The 27,130-nt window shown below is 44.6% G+C and overlaps 1 protein-coding gene across 14 annotated transcripts in view; it reads left to right on the plus strand.

Annotated features, from left to right (window-relative positions):
- The window catches only part of ARNTL (aryl hydrocarbon receptor nuclear translocator like), a 109,928-nt gene that overhangs the window by 73,407 nt on the left and 9,391 nt on the right, over positions 1 to 27,130 (plus strand). For 5 of the 14 annotated variants that reach the window (XM_017525767.2, XM_017525772.2, XM_017525768.2 and 2 more), the window contains 12 exons: positions 3,429 to 3,576; positions 5,817 to 5,855; positions 6,134 to 6,175; positions 7,507 to 7,664; positions 9,392 to 9,471; positions 14,524 to 14,616; positions 15,997 to 16,114; positions 18,905 to 19,054; positions 21,403 to 21,649; positions 23,346 to 23,452; positions 24,898 to 25,048; positions 25,924 to 26,012. In XM_017525767.2, coding sequence (XP_017381256.1) covers positions 3,437 to 3,576; positions 5,817 to 5,855; positions 6,134 to 6,175; positions 7,507 to 7,664; positions 9,392 to 9,471; positions 14,524 to 14,616; positions 15,997 to 16,114; positions 18,905 to 19,054; positions 21,403 to 21,649; positions 23,346 to 23,452; positions 24,898 to 25,048; positions 25,924 to 26,012 — 1,414 coding nt within the window. In that variant the 5' untranslated portion in view covers positions 3,429 to 3,436. Of the gene's footprint in view, positions 1 to 3,428; positions 3,577 to 4,297; positions 4,402 to 5,816; positions 5,856 to 6,133; positions 6,176 to 7,506; positions 7,665 to 9,391; positions 9,472 to 14,523; positions 14,617 to 15,996; positions 16,115 to 18,904; positions 19,055 to 21,402; positions 21,650 to 23,345; positions 23,453 to 24,897; positions 25,049 to 25,923; positions 26,013 to 27,130 lie in introns of those variants that run through there. The other 9 variants (XM_017525770.2, XM_017525773.2, XM_037737493.1 and 6 more) reach the window with 5 other exon arrangements.

Below are 27,130 nucleotides of genomic sequence, written 5' to 3' on the forward strand. Positions count from 1 at the left end.
AAAAAAAAAAAAAAAAAAGTGGAAAATGTGTTTACAACATCAATGATGAACAAAGAATAAATATTCTTAGTATACAAATTCTTTCATTCAATATCTATGTATTGAGCACTTGGTATATGCTAGAAAGTATTTTGGGCACTAAGGGCACAAGCAGTAAATAATGTCCCTGCTCTCCAAGTACTTAGACCCTGATGGGGAGGACAGTCAGTGAATACGGTAGATTATTGTAGGTCGCATTTTGATAAGGGCTAAGGACAAAACATTAAGCAGGGAACTGGGTTAGGGAGGCTTGGCAGGGTTTGCATTATATGGATATTCAAGGGAGCTTCACTGATGAAATGACATGGAAGTCGTTGAATGTTGAGCTGATAGCAAATTTGCTGTTTTTGGAATATTGAGCTGATAGAATTTGCTGATTGGGTTGAGTGCAGGTTGTGAAAGAAAGGAGTCAGGGTGGCTTCTAGGTTTGGGGCCTGGCAACCAGAAGGATTGACATAGGAATGACTCAGAGGCTTGGCTTGGAGAGAATTAGAGTTTTGGTTATGGATATTTCAGTTTGACATCTCTCTTATGTATTCAAGTGAGGATGTCAGGGAGGTGATTGGATATAAAAATCTGTAATTCAGGGTGACATCCAGGCTGGAGATATAAATTTGGGAGTTGTCACAGTGTTGATAATATTTGAAAGAATGACACTAACTAGAGCCCCTAGAGAGCATGCATAGACAGAGGAGAGAGCCCAGTACATCCATGGGACCCTCTCTTTAGAGTCGAGGGAGATGAGGAGGAGCCAGCCAAAGAGAGCAAAATGGAGTGACCACTGAAATGAAAGGAGTTCACAAGAAAGGGGATTTCCCAAGGCATAAAACAGTGAGAAGCGTGAGATCAGCTTTACCAGATGTGCTGATGGGCAAGGAGAGAGGGTGTGGAGAGCTGGCCATTGGGTCTAGCACTGGGGAGGTCACTGGTCAACCCAACAAGGGCTGTTTCATGGGAATGGTGGGGAGAGAACCTGATTGTAGTTGGGTTATTGAGAATAAGAGGAAAAGAACTGGAGATAGAGAAATGGGACAATAGCCGGAGGAGGATGGTATTCAAATAAGTTTATTTTTCCCAAGATGGGAGTTACGTAACTCCTGTTTTTACCCAAACGGAAATGATTCAGTAGCGTAGGGAGAGTGGATGGTGCAGGACTGGGCTGGGGGGAGGGTTCTGAAATGGTGGTCTCGAGGAGGTGGGAGAGGTAGAATCCAGGCATGAGCTGGTGGGGGGTCCTAAGCAGGAGCATCTTTTCTCAGTTCACTAAGAAGCAGAGTCATCAGCAGAGGGTGGAGACTGAGGAGGTGTTGGAGGTTTGAGGAGAGAGGACAAAGCATGAAGTCCTTCGTAGCAGAATGGGAAAATAAATGGCCAGGGAATGAAGGATCGCTGGGCGGCATGCAGGCCTCTGAGGGTATGTTTTCTCCAGCCATGTCCCGTTACACAGGTGCACATGGGGTATGAGGCCATTGTGGTAGAAAAACAACGTGGACAGGCACAAGGGAAGACAGAGAAACGCCTGTAATCAGAAGAGCACCATCAGTAATAACTGAAGAATACAAGTAAAAACAGTGAGGTTTTCTTTTTTTCCTCTTCAGACTGGCAAAGAGCTCCCATTGGGGTTAGAAATTATTGTTGCTTTTCTGGAGCACAGTGTTACAGTATATTCCAGAATACAACATGTGTCCCCTTTTGACCTGTCAGTCCCACTTTTAGAAATTTATTCCAAGAAATAATCGCTCAAATGTAAGGCGATATACACAAAGACATTCACACAGCATTGCTTATCAAAGTGAAAAATTGGCAATCATCTAACCAGGAGGCAACTGACTCACTTACCTGTCAGCATAACAGTGATAGTGGGACACAATGGCTCACACTCACCCTCCTGTTTCGAGGGCTGGTTTTGCAGATGAGGGAACTTGGGTCCAGAAGGGGGTAGTGACAGTTCCAGTCCTACTGCACAGAGCTCAGACCCCTTGGCTGTAGGCAGGCACCCTGCCCAACCTCTCCAACTGGGCTTGGAGTCAGAATCCCTCGCAAGGAACTTAGCCCCTTTTCTAGGGCCAGTTTGCTTAATGCTTTTAAAATACTAGTTCTCAAAATGTTTTGCAAATTTGTTTACAATGTCTTCGTTTCATCATTTGTGGCTTTCCTTGCAAAGGATGCTGACAGTGGGGAGACAACAGACAGACTGCCTGGGCTAGTGATAAAGACCATATTTTCTTGATTCCCAAGTAATACTTACAGTGGAAGAAAGGCTATTTTCTGCTTTCTTACAGTGTTTACAAAAGTCATAACTGTGAGGATGATCTGGGTGCAACATCTGTCACCCCTTTGATCACCAGGGTTGATTGGGCTGACCTGACTGGCTAGGCAGGTGTCCCCTTCCTCTCTCACCACTCTGTGTGTGTCCCTCCTGAAGCTGTTATGCTCAAAGAGGATGACCATCCCTGATAGAGGAGGACTGGTCTTTGGTCAAGGGTATATGAGTAGCTGTCTTCTTCTGCTAGGACTTCCAAACAAGCTCTCAAAAGTCATAAGAGAAGTACAAATATAATAAAGAACTTACATTTATTTGTTTCCCTGATCATATGTTTATTGATTAGAAGAAAATAAAATTAGCAACCAGGCATGGTGGCTCACACTTGTAATCCCAGCACTTTGGGAGGCTGAGGCAGGTGGGTCTCTTGAGGCCAGGAGTTCAAGACCAGCCTGGCCAACAGGGTGAAACTCTCTCTACTAAAAATATAAAAATTAGCCAGGTGTGGTGGTATACACCATTAGTCCCAGCTTCCCAGCTGTTTGGGTGGGTGAGGCACGAGAATTGCTTGAACCTGGGAGGTGGAGGTTGCTGCGAGCTGAGATTGCACCACTGCACTCCAGCCTGGGTGACAGAGTGAGACTCTGTCTCAAAAAAAATAAAGATAAAATTAGCTTTGCTGGTGGAGAAAAGGGAGGAAAAATAATTAGCATTGTCAGAGAACATCTGGGATATTTCGTCCCCTCAGTGGGAATAGCCCTGAGTTGTCACTCCTGGAGCTTCTGGTTTTAGTTTAGGTCTTTGACGCCACAGCACAGGGACCCAGGAGAAGCTGTTCAGCTTCTCCAGGCTTTTGTGTCTTCACCAGAGAAATGAGCGGGTGGGCTTAAGTTACCTATGAAAACTCGTAAAATAAATATGATGCTCTTTCCACGCTACCACATGCCTGTTTTGGGTCCAGGGGTGTGAGAGATGTGTTAGTGCTGCTGTAAACCAGCCCTGGGTCTCCCCCCTCCCCGCCAACCTCCCCCCACTGCCAAACCCCCAAGCACTACCCTGGGTTCTCCACTGCTTTAGAAAGCTCATTGAAATAAACACGCCTTTGTGCCTCTTGCAACAATTCCAGATCAACCAATGGCAGACCAGAGAATGGACATTTCTTCAACCATCAGTGATTTCATGTCCCCGGGCCCCACCGACCTGCTCTCCAGCTCTCTTGGTACCAGTGGTGTGGATTGCAACCGCAAACGGAAAGGCAGCTCCACTGACTACCAGTAAGGTCTTTGGGGCATGTCTTCCTCTTGTTAAACTTGGTGTCAGTTCTCGGGCATGGAACATGTAGCAGCCAACTACTGTTGCTCCTGGAAAAGGGGATGGGAATAAAAAATCCAACTCTAGGTGGCTACACAGGTGGTTTTTGGCTTTACCTTCCCCTGACTTGTAAGCAAGAAGGGAGCCTTCAGCACTGCTGAGGCATTTTCCTTTCACGTCCCGTCCCCAAAATGTTATACACCAAGAGGTAAAGAACAGTCTTAAGGCCAAGTTCTACCTTTTACCCCTTTCTTCCTCTTCTTTCTTTGCTCCTTTGAGCAAGAGGGTTAAGTCTATGGGTGTCATCTCAGGGGGTTCAAAGAGAGCTTTGCCCAAGGGCCTCTCTGAGGAAGACAGCAAATGTCAGGTGCTTAATGAATGTTTGTGGAAGGAATGAGTGGAGGTCCTCTCCGAAAGCAATTTAGGAACATTGATATTGTCCTTAAACATTGTTTAAATTAGTATGAACTTGCTTATATTAAATTTAGACTTGATGACTTTTCTTTTGAGTAAGTAAATTTTCACCAGTCATCATTCTGTATATATACAAACACCTAGGAATAAGGCAGTGTAGAATGTTCAGAGGCACATTTTATTTTGCTGAGGCACCTGTGTAGAATCTTACCCAAATGTCCATTTAAGAGGTTTTCTTTTGTTTAATGAGGGAAAATCTCTGAGGAGGTATCCCCCCTACAGCAGATGTCCTTTCTGCTGAAGTTCACAGGTCGAATTTGGGGAGCACAATGGCTGGAGGTCAGATGCCCACTAGGAGATGCTATGATTAATATGTAAGTTATCCCAGATGATTAAGACAGCCAACGCCCAGGGGCTGGAGAGTGGGTATGAGGGCTGTGAGGGTGTTCTTCCATAGCAGTAACTCCCCAGCGGAGAGACTGCGAGATGTTGACCACAAACCCTTTGTCTTGAGCAAGTGCTGAGGGAGCCACTATTATGTTCTAAGGCCTCTGCCATCTACACCTGTGGTTTCCAGCCTGGTCACCACCCAAGACCCCTCAGATTTCCCTTGTGGACCCTGGTTTGCTAATCTTCTGTAATTCATGGAGACTCGATTAATTAAGCAACCATAATCTCTTTCACTATCATTTTAATTTAACTGAAGTCATCTGTGACTGTCAGGCAGAGCTTTTTCTCACCTGAGATGATCATCTGTCCTCAAGGAGCAGAGAGAATTCTAGACAAAAGAGAAGAGGGGAGTTTTTGCCCTTCCGTGGGGCCTGCATGATCTCTAAACTTTAGAATTAGCTGGAGAAACCCTCTGCCTGTGAGGAACCCCAGGGCATCTAATTGGGAACACTGTTCTAGAATCCCCATGATATGGTCCAGTGCTCCTAGAAACAGCCATTTTTGCCCTTGGGATTACATTGTTTGAAGGGCCATGATCTCTCCTTTCCTATGGGATAAAGGAAAAAGGAGACAGGCCCAGGTGGCAGTCCATGTTCTCCTGATAAATACATGGATTGGAGAAGGCCATGAGAACGATTTGGAACTCCTTCCTCTGGGGATTTCAGTCTATTTTCTTCTACTGAACTACAAGATGCAATGAAACCTGGATTTCTGGAGTCTGTGAAAGGGAGGGAGATCCTTGCTGTTACCCCAGGACCCTCTGTGGCCCTCAGCCCCACTACTCCCCTCTATCCCAATTCCTAAAGTCTAGGGGTTCCCATCTAGCTGAGAAGCAGAACATTTGGCAGCGTGCCTTTGAAAAGTTCTTGGGGCTCTGCTCAGTACTTTATTGGTACTTTAATTCCCCCTGCTCACTTCACCCCTTCCCTGCCAGATAGATAAGTATGCACATGTCAAATGGAACAAGCTTCATTTATCCAGAATGATGGGGTGGGGGAATGAGAGGTTATAGATATTTTGATACTGTGGTTAACTAAGCATTTTTGTAAACTCTACATATTCCCAATTTTCAAACAATTGAAATATGGTAAAATATAAGTTAACGCAGAAACTCTATTGAGATAACTATTGTTTGATAATCTGAGAACTGGTCCAGGTTTTATAATAAGTTCAAGTTAATTTCCATTTGTTTGTTTTACCTTATACATCATTAATCAATATTGTGGCTGTTTGAGCTTTCTTATTGTTTGGTTTCTGGATAAATGAGAACCTTCTGTCTTAAGAGGCTCTTCTGTATGTCCTTATTAACATGCAGTCACATTCTCTCTTGTTTTTTCAGAGAAAGCATGGACACAGACAAAGATGACCCTCATGGAAGGTACCATGAACCTAGTAATTTGAACTTCAGCGTCCTTAGAGCCATTTGCTTTGCCCTGTTACACATTCTTTGACTTGGGGCAGCACCCATGTCATCAACTGGAGATGAGCAAGGAGGCTGTGGCCTGTGGGCTTACACTGTGTCCCTCCAACCCCCAGTCCCCTTGTTTGTCTGCAGAGAGATGACAGGGATGGGGCAGAAGAAAACAGCAGTGTGTAACTTTGCCATTAATCTCTGGAGAATTATGTTTTTATCTTTTGCCTTTTTCCTCCCCCCAGGTTAGAATACACAGAACACCAAGGAAGGATAAAAAATGCAAGGTAAGCTTAGACCTCATTTTGTCTACAAAGCGTCCTAATTCTGGTTGCTTAGAGAGCAGCTGAGGAGGCTCTGTGTGTTTGGTCCTATTGGGCAAAGAGTCCTGTTGGGCACTGTCACATCCTTAGAGAACAGGCAGGTAGCAGGCCTCGGCCGAGGTGGCCTTCTGCCCTCCATGCTCCCCATGCTGGACTGGTCTTTACTTTTTGCTGTCCAAGCACCTTTAACCTGAAGGGGATTTGAAGGTAGCAGAAATCAATCAAGGCTCGTTTTTTCCAAGTCTTCAGTAGAGGACATCTTCCTGACTGGAGGGCTGGGACTCGCCTCTGAAAGGGGCCCCTATTGCACTGCAAGTTGCAACTGAATGTCCCACATGGGGCATGCTAGTGCCTCGAGTACATCGCTGCTTTGGTTCTTCCTACCTCCAGCCACACTTGCTGACCTCTTCCCATTGGGTCCTCAGTTGTTCTGCCGTTAGTGCCAAGACCTTCTGAGGCTGTGTCATGACAAACTGATACAGGGGGTGCAGAAATCGGCTGCCCTAAGGCTTCAAGCTCTTCCCTTGGAGGCCAGCCTTGGTAGGAGCTCCCATGGCTCTGTATCTGTGGCAGCTGCAGCAAACTAAATTTCCATAGTTGCTGCACCTCCTTAGGACCGTCACCAACGGCAGGTACACATCAGTCAGGGAGAGCATGTGCCAGGGCAGTGCCACCCTGCCTCAGTGGACAGGCACTCTTGGGAGGGAGGAATGTGACATTCCTCAGAGGAGGCTCCTGGGGACAGATGCAGCATCTGCTGTACCTAGGTGGGGTTCTGGTTGATCCAGGGATGACAGTGTTGGTTACTGGGTGCCCTAGTCTGTGAAGCTGTGACTTGGAAGAAGTGGTGCCCTACCCAGGTCACACAGCCACACAGTGGGCTTCTCACAGATCTCAGGGACAGTCCATGGGGCCCTGGGTGCTCTGTGCTATGAAGCCACCACCTCCCTTCTCTTTCCTTCCAGCCCCATTTCAAAATCCAATTTTACAAAGGCAGAGAGGAAAAGAAAATGAGGTGAAATGAACAATTCAGTTTACTCTGAAAAGACAATTTTTGTGGCTTTTCTCCTGAATTCTAAGGATAAGGTAAACATAAAAAAACTAATACTGACCTGGCAGTGAGACCATTTTCTTGGAAACTTTAGTAGAAAAGTCTAATTTTAAACATTCTGCAAATTCTAAATTTGCCTTGTCAGATGAACATTGAAAACAGTTACAACTCATGTATTTTTGTCATCTTTTCTTGACGCTTGGTTACATTTTTTAAGAAATTGCTTTTTTATATTGTTGTTCAGGGAAGCTCACAGTCAGATTGAAAAGCGGCGTCGGGATAAAATGAACAGTTTTATAGATGAATTGGCCTCTTTGGTACCAACATGCAACGCAATGTCCAGGAAATTAGATAAACTTACTGTGCTAAGGATGGCTGTTCAGCACATGAAAACATTAAGAGGTGAGACCCGGGGCTCTATTGTCCTTTATGTCCTTGCCCACAAATGTTACCACCCTTGCCTAGAATGTTCCTGTCCGGAAGGCAAGTGTTTATTACTTGCAATTATGTAGCCTTGAGTAGTACGCCTATACTTTTCAGCAGCAGCCGTGATGCCAAATGAAATGATGATTGAGCTTATGTGGGGTTTACATGCAATTTTGTAGTCACACATCCTCAAAGCATAGAAACTATGTGCTTTGTATGTCTGTATATGCATGTAATCAGGCTACATGCCTATCAGAGATGATACTGCTCTCACATCTTGCCTATGTTTGTGCCTAGATCCCACCCTTACAATTATAACATGAAGAAACGTAGGTGCACACAGTGACACAGAAAAGTCAGTTTCAGTTTTTAAGATGAAAATTCATCATGGTTCCTTTGAAGAGTGAGTCATGGGTTGAGGTTTCTCGCAGCATTTTGTTGTCAGGAATGAACACAGGATATTTTCATCTTCCTGGAATTTTCCCGAACCAGATCCACTCGTTGTGAGGGAGGCAGTATTTTCCTTCTTTTCTGAGTGTGGGGAGGGTGAGAAAACAGAGGCAGAAAAGTGGAAGTGACTTATCCAAACCACAAGAGAAATCTGAAATATATCAGGCATTTTAGTGAATGTCGTTCCTGGAATTTTCCATAGCTAGTCTCGGACTTTTGGAGGAAATTGGAAAGTGGGCGCTCAGTCAGATCTCTGACCTGCGTGGTAGAAGAATTGCATCTTTTTATATTTGCACCAAGCCACCAGAAATAAGAAGTAGCTGGTTTTATCTGAAGACCATTATTCAAAAATATAAATGTTGTATACTGTGCTGGGAGAATGGCATTTAAAAATTCATATTTGCGCAGATAATATGGGTTAAATTATAAACTAATTTCTATTAAATTAGAAGGAAAAAAGTAGCAAATCTCAAGTTAAAGAGCAGGGATAGGGATCAATAGGATGTTTGCAACGCATCCTATTCCCCTCCCTCTCCATGGTACTTTAAATTGTTATAGATCCGTTTCGTTTTATTCCCTCACTATTCTCACTATTCTACAGATTCCAAATCATTTACTGCTGGCATTTTTCTCCGTTAAGTGACTGTTCTGAAAAATGCCAGATTGACAGCCTTTTAAATATAAGTCTTATCCCCTTTCAGTCCTGGGAGCGGGGGCTGCCTTTACTGAAGCAATGCATTTCTCCACATTGCCACACTCATTTAATTTACCCCTGATGAAGAAGAACTTACATTTAATGCCTTCTACAATATATTTACTCAGGGCCTGGCAGATTGGATGGTTTCCCAAGAACATTTAGAGTGGTGATTTGAAGGACTATGAGATAACCCATTTAATACAGATCTTAGGAGGAGGGAACTCTCTGAGGAGCCTCTACCAGTTTACTTCCTGAGCTGCCTTCTCTCTTAAAAGCATATTGTTAAACTTCCTTCTATTATCTCTTGGTTTTTCCCTGTAATGAGAAAAACAAGCTGGTTAGGTCTCCTGTGGGTAACAGTGTTCTCTTTTCCATGGAATTCTCTTTCTCTTTGTCCAAAGCCAGATCTAGGCCTGTCTCAGTTAAGGCCTAAACAATATAATTTAAATACCAGGTCGTAGGGACTAGGCCACTTACAGAGGTTTGAGGCAGCAAGTTGGAATGAGACATTTTCTGAATATCAAGTATACTGATTCTTTCTCTTTTTCCCCCTAAGGTGCCACCAATCCATATACAGAAGCAAACTACAAACCAACTTTTCTATCAGACGATGAATTGAAACACCTCATTCTCAGGGTATGTTCAACTATGGGATTATTTTACATTTGTTTTTATAAATTTTTGAGTAAGCACCAGCATGTGGGCATTGGATGTTTCAACACTGAGCTTTTTTTTTAGGGCTGCTTCCTCTCTCGGGTCCTTCCTTTTATCTTATTGTTTGGACAGGTTTCACATTTCTTCCATAAAATCTTTCTCCTCCTCTTTTAACCTTGTCTAGGCAAAAATGGAAGGTCTTTGCCACTGCAATTTTAAATCAGAAGAGGCAGGATTTGTAAGAGGAATTGGGGAATTACATTTCTGCACGAAGATTTTAGGAAGGGACTGAAACTGACAACAATTGAGAAATTCTCTTCACCTGATTTAACTGCTAGCACAAAGAAAGTCCACCTAAATCTCTACACCAAAATCCTATCAAAATGACAACACTGTGGTCCACGTCTGTAATCCCAGCACTTTGAGAGGCCAAGGCAGGCAGATCACCTGAGGTCAGGAGTTCGAGACCAGCATGGCCAACATGGTGAAACCCTGTCTGTACTAAAAAATATAAAAATTAGCTGGGTGTGGTGGTGGGTGCCTACTTGGGAAGCTGAGAAACGAGAATGGCTTGAACCCAGGAGGTGGAGGTTGCAGTGAGGTGAGATCGTGCCACTGCACTCCAGCCTGGGCAACAGAGTGAGACTGTCTCAAAAACAAAAACAGAAGCACAAAACTTCCAAAGACTAGTGGTTCAAAAAAGAAAAATAAATGGAATAAGTATATGCTTTCACTTGCTTGACTTGAGTGGTCTCTCTGTCTTGCTAACTCTCTGCTGGGAGATGGTTGAGGTGGCACTGTGGGAACCTATCGTCTTCCATGTGGAATTAGGTCTGCACAGGGCTCTAAGTTGTATCACAAGGTAAAGTGAGATTAACTTGGGAATTGAAAGGAAAGAAACTGTATTCGTAAACATGTGTTCTTGGAATTTGTAAACAGAGAATAGAAAAACATAACTAAAAGGAAGGATGCCCTCTCCTACCTTCCATGAAGTCAGGGCTGACCTTACCTACAGAATCTTCATACCCATCTTAAAGCTGAAGTTTGCAAAGCTATAGAATAGAGGGCAGTCCATCTGGATTTCTGTATCATCACTATCCATTTTCAGCTCTCTGTAAGCCTGGCCTGTCTGCTCACTCCAGCATTCTCTATTTATCACCTCATGACGTGCTATCTCAAATTGGAAAGCATTCACCTGCAAGGACCAGAAGACCAGATGAATAAGTGTAGTTTCATTTCTCAAGTATAACTGGTCTTGAGTAGGTTATGTGAGTTTGCTGGTTCACTGAGGTCAATAGGAATTAGGTTCTTTCTGTCTTTGTACTCAACCACACCAAGCTAGCATGCTAGCTTTTTTCCTTAATGTAGCCAGGTACCTCTGCCAGGTCTAAGTAGCCAGACTGACTATAAAAAAGAGGGTAAATGAGGCCCTAGTCTGGCTGTCCTTTTTATCAAGAAACGATACACCTTCCTGGAAGCTCAATAGTGGACTTCTGCTTATCCAAAAGTGTGTCACTTGGTCACACCTAGCTGCAGCTGCAGGGCAGGGTGCAGAAACAAGTGTATATAGATTTTCAAGCCTCCCTGGTAGAGACAGGCAAGAAAGAAGGGGCCTGGGAATGGTGCTGGGAATTGGCTCCCCCAACAGTGTTTACCACACACACTTTCCACAGCCACATGCATTTGCTTGATTCCTTCCAGAAGTGACTCCCACAAGCCAATATAGCATTTCAACTATGGTCTGGTTGGCCTGAGGTCGAATTAGGCTAGTGCCTTTCTTGGCAAAAAAGCCATCTTATTAGTACCACCTCATTTAGGGCAGCTGCAATACCGCCTGCTCCCCCAACCCTCCTGAATATGAATTATTGTTAAGTCAGGATTTTTACATCTTGTATAGGTGCTTTCTTGAATTTAAGATAGAACTTCTCTCTCATTTCTGTCAAAACCTGTTTGTTGAATGGCCCCATAGTCCACCTTGTCATTAGTGACCCTTGGAATCTTTGTGTGACTTGTAGATCCAATACTTGCCTCTGTGCCTTTCATCCTGTTTGTTTATAAATTCGACAAGCATTTTTTGTGCACTTACTAGAGGCATGGCATTATTCTAGGAACATCCAAATCAATGAGAAACACTTTAGAGTGGGAGCAGTATCCCAATCAAGTGAGTGATGGTCTTTTGGTTACCACTCTTTGGACACAGTTATTCAGACGCCCAACTGTGTCCACCTCTCCATCCTTTTCATAAGGATGTCCATGTTCTCAGAGAGGATTTGCTGAGGTTAAAATATGACCGATGTATGTAGCATCTCGAGAGCTGCCATTGGGGCCAGCTTCATGGGCATGCGACCTCTGCAGTTTCACAGGGCCCCATGCTTGGTTTAATGCTCTGTCACCTCCTGGAAAATCTTAATTTTTGAACAAGGATCCCGCATTTTCATTTTGTACCGGGCCTCACAAATTACGTAGCTGGTCCTGATTCCCTTACTGGTAATAGATCTGCAGCTATAGATGTGATAAGCATGCCTCTATGCCTTTCATTCTTGCTTATTCATGAATTCAACAAACACTTTTGTGTACTTACTGGAGGCTTGGCATTGTTTTAAGAACATCCAAATCAATGGCATTTTAGGGTAGGATACAGGCTTATTTTAAGGAAAAGAATCTATGCATTTATTTCATATATGTATGTAAAATAATTATCAAGCAGAATCCTATGGATGGAAAAATTTAAAAATAAAACAAGTTCCTTTTGCAATGGTACATGCTTAATTATTTTCTTGTTCTTTTTGTAATAATTTTCTGTCAGATACCCACACTTACTAGAATTATGGAACAAGGATTATAATGCTATCTCAGTTAAATACTTTATCTTGGGCTTGTCTTTTCTGCTCCTTTGTTTTATGCAGCACTCAAGAGTGATCTGTCTTGCCTGATGAAGCTTTTGTCACCTCTCTGGCATGTGTCAATGGCTGAGAAATACTGTCCAATCCCTTATCACTCCCAGGGGCCCAGTTCCAGGGATTTGTTTCAACAGAAAGCCAGGTCCACTCAGATGATACTCAGTTTGGCTGCAGGAGCTGGACTTCTGCTTTTTCTCAGCAATGCAAAATGGACAAACTGCTTTCTTTACTAAGTGCTTTCAAAATATCTTTAATAAAGTGTATGTCAGGGATCAATCAACTGTATCAGTTTACAATGTCTACATATTCTACTTCTCCATGTTTTGAAAACTAGGCAGACTGTACTAGCGCCTCTGTATCATTTATTAACCTGCACCATCTTCCCAAGAGTGACCTTGCCACTGGCTGGCCCTGTGGCTCTGTGGAGCTGGTAGTATTCTCACAGCCTCTGCTCCTTAGCTATCCATTGGGCCCGGCTCCTTCACAGATGGTCTGCCTTCCAGGGTGCTGGGGAGATGGAATGTCCAGAGCCTCCCCCGCTGATGCATTCCCTGCTTTGGAACCTACTGGCTTCCCCCTGGAGTGCTGAAATCGCTTTACCCGTGTCGTCGGTTCAGGCATGACCCTGCCCAGTATTACCTCCAGGGTGTCACAGGTCCCTTCTGTCTAGTCACCTCTCAAACCACATCGCCACATTAATGACAAGCCTCAAAAACACTTCTGTGAGATTTAAGATTGTCTGCAAGGCAAATGAGGAAGTTATTAATACACTATTTGTTGACAGAATGAGGCTTCCAGCAGATGGTGCTTGGAAAGTTACTTCCCCCTCACTGTCATCCCTTGCCCCTGGGCCAGCTTAGGGACCTAACTTAGGAAAGGATCCTCCCCAGCTTCCTTCTGGCTGAGTAGCCTGCCAGGGTCTCACAGCAACAGTGATTCTGTTCCCCTCTCACTCATTTCTTCTGTCCCAGCACAAGTGCATGCACCATTCTTTTACCTTCTGGCATATGAATTCATTTTGTGGTTCTTTGAATTAAACCACATCATGAAGGCCCTTTTGTGGAAAAAGAGAACAGAGTTTCTCTGTTATTTTTCCAAAGAACAGATTGAGGGCCAGTGAATAAGGCGAGAAACTAGCCCACTGTGTATTAGAACCGGGTGAGGGGGGAGGGCGGAAGGGCTGTCATAAGAGCAAGGGCATGACAGAGTGGGGCGCATCCTCCTTGTCACCAGCAGACCCCAGCAGGAGTTGAGTGGTTGTATGTCTTGGAAGGCAGTGGGTGGAATTCACACATATGCTGACAAAACAGCCCAAGCTCTCAGGCACTATAGCTTGGGTATTTACCTGCTTCAGTATCTTCACCAAATGTTGTCCTGTCTTAATGCTTGGCTTTATAGGAACATTTATATTTTATCCTGTATTTAAACTGAGGAAGGGGTCAGAAGAATCTAGGGGAAATTTTGCTTTTCTTGTCTCACTTGGAATGCAAATAGTCCATCCCTGGATGGAGGGATAATATTTGAGAGTAGTAATTCTCAGCCCTGGTCACATTAGAATCACATTAATGTGGAAGAGGGATAGGTTTAAAAAATACCCCAGTGATCGGCTCCATGCCAGACCAACAGCATAAAACCAAAAACAAAAAACACTACTCCAAATATTGAGAACCACTGTTTTGAGAGCTCCCTGTACATGGAGGTGTTCAAGTTTAAGGCAGATGGCGGCTGAGATGTTGGAGAGGGGATTCTTCAAGAGTCCTTCCAAATCTCAGATTCTCTGACTCTCCATAGAGTTGTTACAGTTAGAGCAATGAAATATGATTTCTCTGGACCATGATACCATCAAAAGAATACATGTGAGCTGAATTCTGTTTTGAAATAGAACTTACTTTAATTGAACTTTTTCACATGCAGACACACACACACACACACACACACACACACACACACACAGACTTTAAATTCTCTGGAGACATTTGTTTTCAGCATCTTGCTCTCAGATTACCACTGAAACTGTGAGTGAGTGTTCCAGTGCTTTGGATGCTTAGAAAACACATCCTTTTCTGCTATCAGGGTGATTACAAATTATGTTTCCTAAATTATGAGAAATTGATTATCCATTTCTCCTGATTAGGCAGCAGATGGATTTTTGTTTGTCGTAGGATGTGACCGAGGGAAGATACTCTTTGTCTCAGAGTCTGTCTTCAAGATCCTCAACTACAGCCAGGTATCGTTCATGCGCCTGTTGGTGGTGGGCAGCCTCACAGCAGTCAGAAGTCTCACTGCATTTTTTCAGAAGAATTATAGTATACACGTCATGTGTGAACTTCTTCCAGAAAATTCTTAACTTCTTAACAGATTTAGACTTAGAATAATCTTGTAATATGTTCCATATTCCCCCCGTTGAAAGATGTGACTCTGATCTGATCAAACGCATTATGGCTTTCTTCTATTGCTGCAAAATAAATATCCCACAATATGTGGTGAGGACAGAGGGTGAGAGGCTACCTGGCAAGGGAGAAAGGTAGGCAGGTAACTCAATACCAGAGAATACCACACTTGGAAATCCACTTCATACTGTGTTTGCAGTGCTGTGTCACTTCTTAGCTCGACTGAACTTCAGCGTCCTCCAAAAATTGATGATGATAACCTGTAGGATCAAATAAGAGTAGCATTTATAAACACTTCTAGAACAGAACTTTTCAACTATTATGTCCCCCAGAGTTTTTATTCATTTATTCATTCACTCAATGACACACTGGTATTTGCATGGAAGCTTGGTAGGCAGAAGACTTGAAGAATCAGAATGACATTTATGTAAATTAGAATTAATATAAATTTAATTTTTGCAAAGATTTTTGCTCTTTTTAGTCTCAGAGCAAAGTTATGGAGGAAGTTGCCTGTTATCTCTGTTAATAGACAAGGTGACTGAAGCATATGATATGCATGACTTGCTTGAGAACAGAGAGGCTGAACAGCAGAGCTGGAGCCAGAGCCCACCTCTGTCTTCCTCCTTCTGAGGTTGTACAGGGGAATTCCAAGATTATTGCCTTAGAAGAGCATAAACTGGCTGGGCACAGTGGCTCACGCCTGTAATCCCAGCACTTTAGGAGGCCAAGGTGGGCGGATCATGAGGTCAGAAAATCGAGACCATCCTGGCCCACATGGTGAAACCCCATATCTACTAAAAATGCAAAAATTAGCAGGGTGTGATGGCACATGCCTGAAGTCCCAGCAACTCAGGAGGCTGAGGCAGGAGAATCACTTGGACCTGGGAGGTGGAGACTGCAGTGAGCCGAGACTGCGCCACTGCACTCCAGCCTGGTGACAGAGTGAGACTCCATTTCAAAAAAAAACAAAGAGCATAAACTATTTATATAATTGAGGGTTTTCCCCTCACGTTATCAAAATCAACCTCCAGAGGTCACCTCCTTTGTGTGTAGGCAAAGTGGTTGGACATATGTACAGGTTCATTTAGGAAAAGTTTGAGGTCTTTTGCATGAAAACATAAAGCAAAGGCAAAGAGCATGCAGACTGTGTGCGCTTCTTACGTAATTGATTTTCTGCATGCAGTTGACTTGTCACGTTTCACATTTCATCCCCATAGAATGATCTGATTGGTCAGAGTTTGTTTGACTACTTGCATCCTAAAGATATCGCCAAAGTCAAGGAGCAGCTCTCCTCCTCAGACACCGCACCCAGGGAGCGGCTCATAGATGCAAAAAGTGAGTACCAGAGAGGCCTCGCATTTCTTCAGCAGCCCACTCACAGGTGGCCAGCCCTGAGCGAGCAGAGAGCGGGTGTGTGTGATGGGCTCAGCCTTTCCGGTCCTACTTCTCTGTACTCTTTCTGGGGCACCAGAGCTATCTTTGGCTAAATGGAATTATTTATGTTCTTTTGGGTTTATTTTACATAAAAAGAACAAAAAATCTCAATGTCCAAATTTATTGAAAAGATTTGTTTAGACTGGATTCTTTCTGATTTTTAGACTTTTCTTTTTTCTTTCAGAATCTAGAAATTCCCAGTTGTATACTCCTGAGTTTAAAGGGCTAAACTTTGATTTGTTCTCCCAGAACAAATGGGCTCTATTTACCTGAGTTGCACACAGGCAGCCTCATAAAAGTAAGAAAACATCAACTATAAATATGGTGTTTCTTCAACCAGTGTTCCTCCTTAGATTGGCACCCCCGCCTGGATTTCTTCTTGCAATACTGGAACCACCATTCACATCCCCTCCTCTGCCCCCAGCTTCCTGCTATTGCACACACTCCTGTGCAAGGCCCCAGTGGCTGCCATCTACTTTAGTCCTGTGGGAGGCTGTGCACTCCTGCAGTTAAGAATGAGGATTCTGGTGGGCATGGTGGCTCATGCCTGTAATCCCAGCACTTTGGGAGGCCGAGGCAGGTGGAGCTCTTGAGGTCAGGAGTTTGCAACCAACCTGGCCAATGTGGCAAAACCTTGTCTCTACTAATAATACAAAAATTAGCCAGGTGTGGTGGCACATACCTGTAATCCCAGCTACTTGGGAGGCTGAGGCAGAAAAATTTCTTGATTCCAAGAGGCAGAAGTTGCAGTGAGCCGAGATTGTACTACTGCACTCCAGCCTGGGTGACAGAGCAAGACACCATCTCAAAAAAGAAAAAAAAAAAAATGAGGACTCGAGGGAGATTACTGGGCTCATTTTGGCTCCACCATTCACTAGCTGTGTGACCTTGAGCAAGTTACTTAACCTCTCTCTGTCTCAGTTTTCTCATTTATGCAAGAGTACCTGTTACATTGGGTTGTTGTGAGGATTAAAAGTGTTAATATACATAAAGCAGGCAGAACAGCTCTTAGCACATAGCAAGAACAGTATCAGTGTTGCATTCACCTTGGCCCAGTGCAGTCAAGCCCTAACTAATGTCCTCCTTCCAAGCTCTCCCTGGAAAGAAACCACACCAGAGGAATCTCCTTCAAAACATTCTTTTCATTACACCACTCCTCTTGTTAAATGGAGACTTTGGTATCTGTTGTCCTTTATAGTCTAGCCTTGGCATGTTTTTAGTGACCTTAGGAGAAAAATATGAATGGAGTTTGGTCCTTGCCTTTGAGGTTCTTAGTATGTAGTCAGAGAAATGAGACAGACAGCACCCTGCATAGTAATAGGTGCAGCCATAGAAGTAGTGCCAGACATAGAGAACGGATGATTAATACTCATGTGGGCACAAGGACAGGCATCACCGGGTAGATGACAACCAAGGTGGGTTTGAAAAGATGAATTAATGTTTGCCAGGTAATGAAGGGAGGAAGAGAGCAGAAGAAACAATTTGTAGACAGGTACAGGGGTGTGGAGCCATGTGGCTTGATTGGTGTTATTGGACAAAATGTGCAGGGAGGTGAAGGGCTGAACCATGACGACCTTTTGTTCTGTGGGGACACAGTGAAGAGCTCCGAGTTGTGCAGAGCAGGCTCAGATTGGCATTCTAGGGGAGATCACAGAGCTGGCAATGTGGGAGGAAGCCCGGAAGGAGCCCTGGGCAGCGGCCGTTCCTTGGCACACTTGCTCGAGTGATGGCCGTGGGGGTGTTTTCCCTTGGCTTCTGCACTGTCACCTAGCCAGTGTTTGGTAAGGAGGTGTGCACCTCAGCATCACCTGGGAGCTTTTCAGCATAGTCTTGTCCCACCTCCAGAGATTCTAATTTGGTTTTTCCAGATAGCACAGCCCAATAGAAACATAATGCAAACCACAAACATGAGCCACATGTGTAATTTTACATTTTCTGGTAGCCAGATTTTAAAAAGTAAAAATAAATGTAAAATTAACTCCAAAATATTGTTTCAGTGTGTAATAATTATAAAAACGTTCCTTCACATTCTTTTCTTTTTCTGTACTGTCTTTGAAATCCTGAGTGTATTTCAATTCAGAAAAGCCACATTTCAAGGGCTCAGTAGCTACATGCAGCTAGTGGCTACCACCTTGGACAGCACAGACCTAGAATGGGGGAATCTGTAGGTTGATCACACATCCCTGGGATTCTGGCCTACAAGCCAGGTTGAGAACTTAAGGCAGTCCTGTTCCCTCCTTTGTTTCCCAATATCCATATCCTACTCATCCTTCAAGTTCCAGTTCATTTCTTTCTTCTCTGGGAAGCACAGGTTGTCTTTGCCATTTATTTGGCACTAATCATATATCACCCTGTCCTATTATTAATCTTTTCTTGGTGCACCGCCATCTCCTCTTTGTGAGCCATAGCTCCTATTGGGCAAGAACACCATGCTATATTTCATTTCATCCCCAGAGTGCCTAATCCATTTATTTAGTAGCATACTCTATGTGATTTATAAACATTTCCAGACAGACAACACACCTTTCCAGGCTGCATCTGTTAAAGCCTAAAGTAGGGAGAGATATTTATCTCATGTCATCATTATAAAACAGTGAGGCAGGCAAGAAAAGGCGTTGCTCAAGGTCACACCCCGCTTCCTGACAGACAACATTGCTCTCAGTTTATCACGTTTTGTGTATTGATTTGCAGCTGGACTTCCAGTTAAAACAGATATAACCCCTGGGCCATCTCGATTATGTTCTGGAGCACGACGTTCTTTCTTCTGTAGGATGAAGTGTAACAGGCCTTCAGTAAAGGTTGAAGACAAAGACTTCCCCTCTACCTGCTCAAAGAAAAAAGGTAACAATTTAACAGTCCTTTAAAACCCTGTGACAGGTAAAGCTTGCTTTCTGCAGTAGCTCTCAGCAGGGCATTGCCTCAGTGGTTTCTGGCTGGCCAGAGAGGCAGGTCCCAGGACTGTAGCCAGGACCTTGCAGTCCTCCCTATGTGTTAGGAACAGAGGAGATAGCTGAAAAGCCTGATGGTAGAGATTTGTGGAGAGGCTTCCTCTATTTAAATTGCATTTGTTTTAACATGACTGAGGAAGAATACTCTCAGCCATGATCCTAACTGCCTCGTGAACACCCACCAGTCCACCAAAATGACTCTGAGCTCACCAGTGACCTTCATGTTGCTAAATGCAATGGACACTTTTCCTTTTTCTTCCTTATTGAAGTGTTCTCTTCCCTTGGATGCCATGAAACCATTCTTCCTCCTCCTCCCCAGTCCTCTGCTGCTGCAGGCTCTCTTGCTGGCTGCTCGTCTCTGTCCTGGGCTGCTTCTGTCTGCAATTTCTGTAGGTCGTGTTGTCTACTCCCTTGGCTTTAAATGCCAATAACTTCCACATTCATATTTCCAGCCTAAATTCTCTTTTGAACTCCCAATTCATAAATGTACTGCTGCTTACTAAATCAGCCTGCTTGGATATCTCAGGGGCATCTCCAACAGTATACGTGCTAAAGTAATCACCTGAGCTTCTCCTCTGGTGTAAATGGCGCTGCCATCCAGCTGGCTGCTCATGTTAGAAGCCAGGGAGGCACCCTCACTTCTGTCTCACCACCCTACTCCTCAATCCTGTTAGTTACGATGTCCTGCCACAGTGAGTCCAATCTGCAAAAGTTCTCTGAAATGTTTGTCCCTTTCCATGCTGCCTACTGTCACTCAGCTCCAGGCTGCCCCCAACTCTTACCAAGTCTCATAAAGTGTAGACACACATGCTGTTCACCCCCAACACAACAGCCAGGATGATCTTTTTATCAGTCCCCGTTTAAAAACCCTTCAGTGTTCCCTATTGCTCTTGAAGAAAAGTTAAAAATACTTAATGTGACCATGCATTCCCCAACGCTGCCACTAAGCACATGCAAGCCATGCTGACTTCCTTCGATGCCTCAAGCCCCTTCTGGGCAATGCCTCTGCACCTGCTGTCACTTCCTGGTTGGAAATTTTTCCCTGTCTCCATGAGCCCCCTTCACATGGCTCTTTCCAACTCAGACTGCCTTATGTACCTTAGCACCCTGCTGGCTTTTCTACTGCTTTCTTATGCTTGCAGTTCTATGGTTATTTGTGGGATTATTTGTTTAAAGTCTGTCTCCTCCGCTAGGCTGTAAACTCCACAAGGGCACGTCTGATTTGTTTTTCACTCTATTCCAGTAACCAGCAGACTCCACGCTTGGTAAACACTCCATAATGGTTTGCTTGTTGGTGAAGTCTATAGGTGCTCCACACTTAATGTGTCCTAACTTGAAATCTTTTTTTTCTCTCTCTCCTATCTAGTCTGTTTTATCTCTTCTCTGAGTCAGTGAATGACACCAGCAACCACCAATCCAAAAAAGTTGGAGTCGTCTTCATTTATTTCTTTCCCTTAAGCCTGATATTCATAGCAAATCCCAACAGTTTGATCAAAGAAATTTCTCCTCATTCCTTTCTCTGCTCCTTCTCATCTTCACTGCAGTGCCATAGTTCAGTCTTCCTCACCTCTTGCTGTATTATAGCCACTGGCCTCTGAACCAGCCTTCCTACCAGTTTTCTACTCTCTTCCAGTTCACATGTCACCCTGCCTCCTACAGCATCCAAACCTGATTCGATTTTGCTGTTTCTGCACTAAAATATCTTTAGAGGCTCTCCATTTCCTGCCTTAAAAAAAAAAATAGACCAACATATTGGTTAGCAAGTAATCCAAGGCCCTTTGAATCTGCCCCCAACCTGCCTTTCCAATTTGCCCCTCAGTCCCACTACCGCCCATTTCACACAGAGCTCTTCGCCGGTTCCTATATAGGCTGTGCCTTTATACGTCCTCAGCCTTTATACATCTAGTCCCTCAGCCGCTGCTCATCTTTCTTGATCCACCTCCTCCACTGGTTTTTTGGGGAGCCTTCCTCTCCCCACGTGGAGTTAGATATTCCTTCCTTGGTGTATGTAATGAATGCCCATGGTATAACTGACTCTACTTAAGCATACTGACACTGGATGGCAGTTGTTTATTTTTCTTTCTGTCTGCCCCTTTCACTAGACGCTCACTTCTGAAGAGTGAAACCTTAATTTTTTTTTTATTTTTTGACTCCCTGCCTAGATCCCACCCCATCATCGGCCGCGTACACCTCCATGACCCAAACCTAGCGTTGACACTAACCACGAACTTTGCTTTTTAGCAGATCGGAAAAGCTTCTGCACAATCCACAGCACAGGCTATTTGAAAAGCTGGCCACCCACAAAGATGGGGCTAGATGAAGACAACGAACCAGACAACGAGGGGTGTAACCTCAGCTGCCTTGTCGCAATTGGACGACTGCATTCTCATGTAGTTCCACAACCGGTCAACGGGGAAATCAGGGTGAAATCTATGGAATATGTTTCTCGGCATGCAATAGATGGGAAGTTTGTCTTTGTAGACCAGAGGTAAGAGTCTACATATTACCCTTGAGCAATGATAGTAGAGGAATTTCAACCCTGATCTAAAAAGCAGAGAAGACCAGGCCATCAGCTGGCTTTTCTAAGAATAGAGAAACAAACAAAGCTGGACGTGGTGGCTCATACCTGAAATCCGAGCAATTTGGGAGACCAAGCCGGGTGGATCACTTGAGCCCAGGAGTTTGAGACCAGTCTGGGCAACATGGCAAAACCCCATCTCTACTAAAAATACAAAAATTAGCCAGGCATGGTGGCACACACCTGTAGAAACATCTACTCTGGAGGCTGAGGCAGGAGGATCACCTGAGCCTTGGGAGGTCAAGGCTGCAGTGAACTGTGATTGCATCACTGCACTTCGAACTGGGCAACAGAGTGAGACCCTGTTTCAAAAAAAAGAAAGACAAATGATGGGAGTCTCTGTTTAAAAATGAGATTCAATAGGATATCATCATAAATACAGAGATTTTTCTGTCATTCTTTGGCATATAGAGATAGTTAAGTGGGGTGGCTTGATGTCCATAGCTGAAAGAAAACAGTAGGCATAGCATGCTGTCTTCAGTCTATAGAATGTTCCAGGACCATTACTGTGATTGGAATCCTTCTGAGTCTAGGACTTAGAAGCAATTATTTAGTCCTAAGTTGTCCAATAAAATACTTGTTGGTCATGGTAGCCTCCTATGTGGCTAATGGCACAGACATAGAACATTTCCAGCATCACAGAAATTACTGCATTGATCTAATCCAACCTCCTTATTTTATGGATGAAGAATGGAGACCCAGCCTAGGGACTGGCCTCCTGTAGGATTCACAACTAATTGGATAGACCTGGACCAAGGACCCAGGTGTCCCAAATTTACTGCTGCCTACTGCTTTCCTTCAGAATATGCACAGGCTAATAATTTTCCTGGCTACTAGAGACAGCCACAACATGCTGGAAAAGGAGACAACCGCTTCTCAAGGTTCTTGTGGCCTCAGCTGCTGCAGCTTCTGGCATTCATTCGGTTATCCTGATAAAAAGCAGGCAGCAAAAAACAGAAGTCTTGCACTGAGATTTGGATTTCTACCACATTTTAATCTAATTAATGTGGTTACTTTTTTTTTTTTTTTTTTTTTCCTTTAAGATGGCTCTCAGTCTGTCACCCAGACTGGAGGGCAGTGGCGCAATCTCGGCTCACTGTAGCCTTGACCTCCCAGGCTCAAGCAATCCTCCCACCTCAGCCTCCCAAATCGCTGGGACCACAGACGAATGTCACCAGACCCAGTTCATTTTTCTGTGTTCTTGCTAGAGACAGGGTTTTGCCATGTTGTCCAAGCTAATCTTCAATTCCTGAGCTCAGATAATCTGCCCACCTCGGCCTCCCAAAGTGCTGGGACAGGCGTGAGCCACCACACCCGACTGGTTACCATTTTTAAAGCTTCCTCAGGTTTGATTTCTTGTGATAATAGTCCTTTACAAGGCTTCTTTGCTTTGTTTTCCACTAGTTTTATAGCCTTGATTAAATTCAGATGCCTGGAAAAAAGAGAAAACAATCCAGTCAGTGAGCCCTCTGAAAATTTATCCAGCTATTTGCCTCCAGCTTTGACCTTGCTCTCTTAGGCTATCACAGGGTTTAGTCATTGTACAGTTGCAATTAATCATCTGAATGGCTTTTTCTTCTTTAAATATTCCTTTATTCCCTTTTAGGGCAACAGCTATTTTGGCATATTTACCACAAGAACTTTTAGGCACATCGTGTTATGAATATTTTCACCAAGATGACATAGGGCATCTTGCAGAATGTCACAGGCAAGGTAAGCTGGGATGTATAAAAGATCTTAAGTTTAAAGTGTCTCCTTGCTTCTAGACTAGTCCCATGACCTTCCAAGGAAATCTATCATGGGGGATGCAGGAGTCAGTCAGCCTAGGACTCTTCAGGTCAGAACTATCTGTGTGAAGAGGAACCTGATGCCAGCAGGCACTGTTTATCCCCTTGTAGATGCCCTCTGCTGACTGCATAGCAGTTTTCTGTACATAGGCGATGGCAGTTTCTGAAAGACATCTCTTGTTCAGAGGATTTTCCCAGACCCTGTACAGATTTAGTATGGCCCAGACTGATCTGATTCTCTTTTCCATTCAAACCTGCACTGCCTCCTATATTTTCTGTTGACTAATGCTGTGACCCCATGTGCAGCCTCCTGAGAGAGACCAATATTGACCCCTTCTTTCACTGTGTCTCCACCAGATCCTGTTCATTCACCTTGGACATACCTTTCCAAAAGTCGACTTTTTACTATCCCTACTGCCATCACCCTGGTTCAGGCCTTTGTGCCTACCTGGAGACCTGTGATAGACTTCTCGGGATCTCCCTGCTCCTTTCCACCCCCCGCCACGGCCCCCCGTTCATTTTCCATAGTTATCCCACTTATCTCCAGATAGATTGAGCCTGATAATATCAGGCTTCTTAAAAACCTCCTGCCTTTAGACTCAAGCCCAAATGCCTTTGACAGGCATTCAGATGTGAGACCTTCCACTTCCTGGCCCCAGCCCACCTCCTCAGTTTCAGTCCCAATTCCTATCTGCAGAGGCCTGTGCTCCAGCTACACTGACCACCTCACTGGTCTCTCCCCCACCAGACCCTGCTGCTCCTCAGGCACTGCTGGGCTCTTCCTTCCCTCCTTTTCTTGGCAAACTTGTGTTCATCCCTCAAGGCTCTGCTCTCTTCTCCTTGTGTAGTCTTCCCTCACTCCTCTCCTTGAGGGTAGGAGTCATAGCCTGTCTCATCTTCTATCTACAGTGTCTGGCACATGAGAAGTGCTCATTACATGTTTGTTACATCAAAAAATGAGTTTGAATAGGTGAGTGGCCTCTGTTGATTTGGATATTCTTAGAAATGAGATAAGTTCTGTATTGCCCTCGGGTTTTGTGTTGGGGACAGAGCATGATGCTTTGGATGGTGCCTTCTCATTTGCTGGTGGACATGTTAGAGCTGATTCTAGTTAGATATATAATATGAGGTTAATAATTCCCTACAGCCTTAATTTCACAGACTATGGAAAATTGTAACAGCTTCACAAATGAATTGAAAGCCTCTAAGTTAGCTCACAAACAACCTATTTCCTGAGTGTTGACCACGGGGTTTCCTTGGCTTATTAAAGAGCATGTCATTCGAACTCAAGTACCTTTAATATTTTATATTGGATGTCTTGTTTAATACTTTGAGAAAACAACAATGTCCATGTTTTCTTTACATTTTCAGTTTTACAGACGAGAGAAAAAATTACAACTAATTGCTATAAATTTAAAATCAAAGATGGTTCTTTCATCACACTACGGAGTCGATGGTTCAGTTTCATGAACCCTTGGACCAAGGAAGTAGAATACATCGTCTCAACTAACACTGTTGTTCTGTAAGTACTTTTCCTATATTTGAAGCCCCCCTTGCTCCAAAGAGATGCCTAGGGCTCCTTATCTGGGAAGGGGTGCGCAGGCAACAGCCAGTATCACATCCTTTAATGCCATCTTGCTAATACCTGTGAAGCCTCAGGATTGGCAGAAGCTGGAAAGGATTGTTAACAAAGGACAAACTTCAGTGCTTTACCATGCAGGCTCCAGCTTGTAAAACTGCTCCAGGAAACAGCAACTTTTCCTTCCAGATAAAGCAGCCAATCTTTGAATTCCACAGGCCTGGCACCCTAAGGCATCCACTTATGCTGCTGTGGAGGAAAGGGTTGATAATCCATGAAAGGCTCATGCACGAGCTCACACGGGCCTTGGCAGAGGATGGGGAGGTCTCCGTGCCTACCAGGCAGGGGGCCCAAGCATTGGCAGCTGGAATGCCATCTCAAAAGGCCGCTACCTGCTAGATGAGCAGAGGGAGGTCAAGGAGACTCTCTTTGGCCAGGCCTGCTCCCCACTCTTCCTTTCCCATAGCATCCAAAACCCCACCTATGGTTAGAGTTGCATGCGGGGCCAGGGCTGGGTGCACTGCAGGCTGGCAGGAGGAGGTGGTGTAGTGATGGCACTAGTTTACTGCAGCCACCACCTCTGCTGAACTGTGTTCCACATGTCTTAGGAAGGCCCAGGCAGGCAGTGGGGCCAAAGACTGGGATGCCATCCATTATGTTATCAAACAGTGAGGAGACCTGTTCACCCACTCAGACAGACACTTCATTTTCTGGCCTGTCCAGGTCCAGAGTGGACACCGGACACCTTGGCCAAGTTGAAAGGTGTATGGTTCTGAGCAGGCCTGACTCACATTTCCTTATTGCTGGGATGTTCACAGAGCCAACGTCCTGGAAGGCGGGGACCCAACCTTCCCGCAGCTCACAGCATCCCCCCACAGCATGGACAGCATGCTGCCCTCTGGAGAAGGTAACTATGTGCTGCTGGGGCCTTGGAGCTTGCCAATGAGAAGCTTGTGGTCAAATATCTTTCCCAAAGTATTCAGAGTCCCCTCCCTTCCTATTCTGTGGACCAAGGGAGGCCTCGAGGGGATGATGTGAAGATTTCTCCATGAATGCTGAGGACACTGTCATGTCACTTTCTTTGTTGAGCTGGAATACTAGGAGCTTACTGCTGCCCTTCCCAAGGCTGCCAGCCTGTGAAAGCCCTTAAACTTGCAAACCCCCTGCTTCTTTTGTGCTTTCCTCCTGTGTTGTCCAGTGGCCATGATGTGAAGTGCTCTTTGGTGACTGTCACAGACTCCTGTGTTTGGCAGGAAGGTGTCTGTCAGCACCAGGGTGTGTGCCATACCCAGTAGGCTCCCTTCTCAGGCTCAGCCTTGGCTCTGGCCCCTGCTGTCCACACTGGACTCATCCTTCCTGAGACCATCCTCACATGCATGGCTGCAGCCCCCATCAATGTCTCCATCAGTCATCTCATTCGATGACTCTCACGTCTACATCTCCAGCCCCAGTCTCTCTCCTGAGCCCCAGATCTGTCTCTCCAAATGCCTCATAGACAGAACCACCTGAAGTCCCAAAGGCACCTGAAATTCAGAATATCCCAAACTGCTTTTCCGTACTTCACTACTTGATTGGTTGTTTAAGCCAGAAACCTGGCTGCTGTCTCTCCCCCATTATACCTAAATGTGAAGTCTTAAACCTTCTCTCTCTTAAACTTTGTCACCACTGTTGCCACTTCACCCTCCTCATCTGCTGCCTGGATTATTGCAAATCACTTCGCAATTCAAGTCCCACTCTTACCACCCCATCCTCCATTGTAGTTCATTCTCCCTGCCGTGGACTTTCTAATAACCCAGATCTCATTTGTGCCTTTTCTGTGTATTGTACTCTGGTACTCCTCATTCCCTTGTGGAAACTGTCCAAATTCATTAGTACGGCATCCAAGAGGCCCCTGATGATCTGACTGGTACCTACTGCCCCAGTTTCATCTTTCATGCTCTGATCATCACTCATGATGAATTCCTTGGAGTCTCCCAAGTTTTGTCCTGCCTCAGTGCTCTTGCACATGTTGGTTGCTGTGCATGG

This window comes from Cebus imitator, unplaced genomic scaffold, assembly GCF_001604975.1.
Source record: "Cebus imitator isolate Cc_AM_T3 unplaced genomic scaffold, Cebus_imitator-1.0 Scaffold39, whole genome shotgun sequence".
Taxonomy (NCBI): domain Eukaryota; kingdom Metazoa; phylum Chordata; class Mammalia; order Primates; family Cebidae; genus Cebus; species Cebus imitator.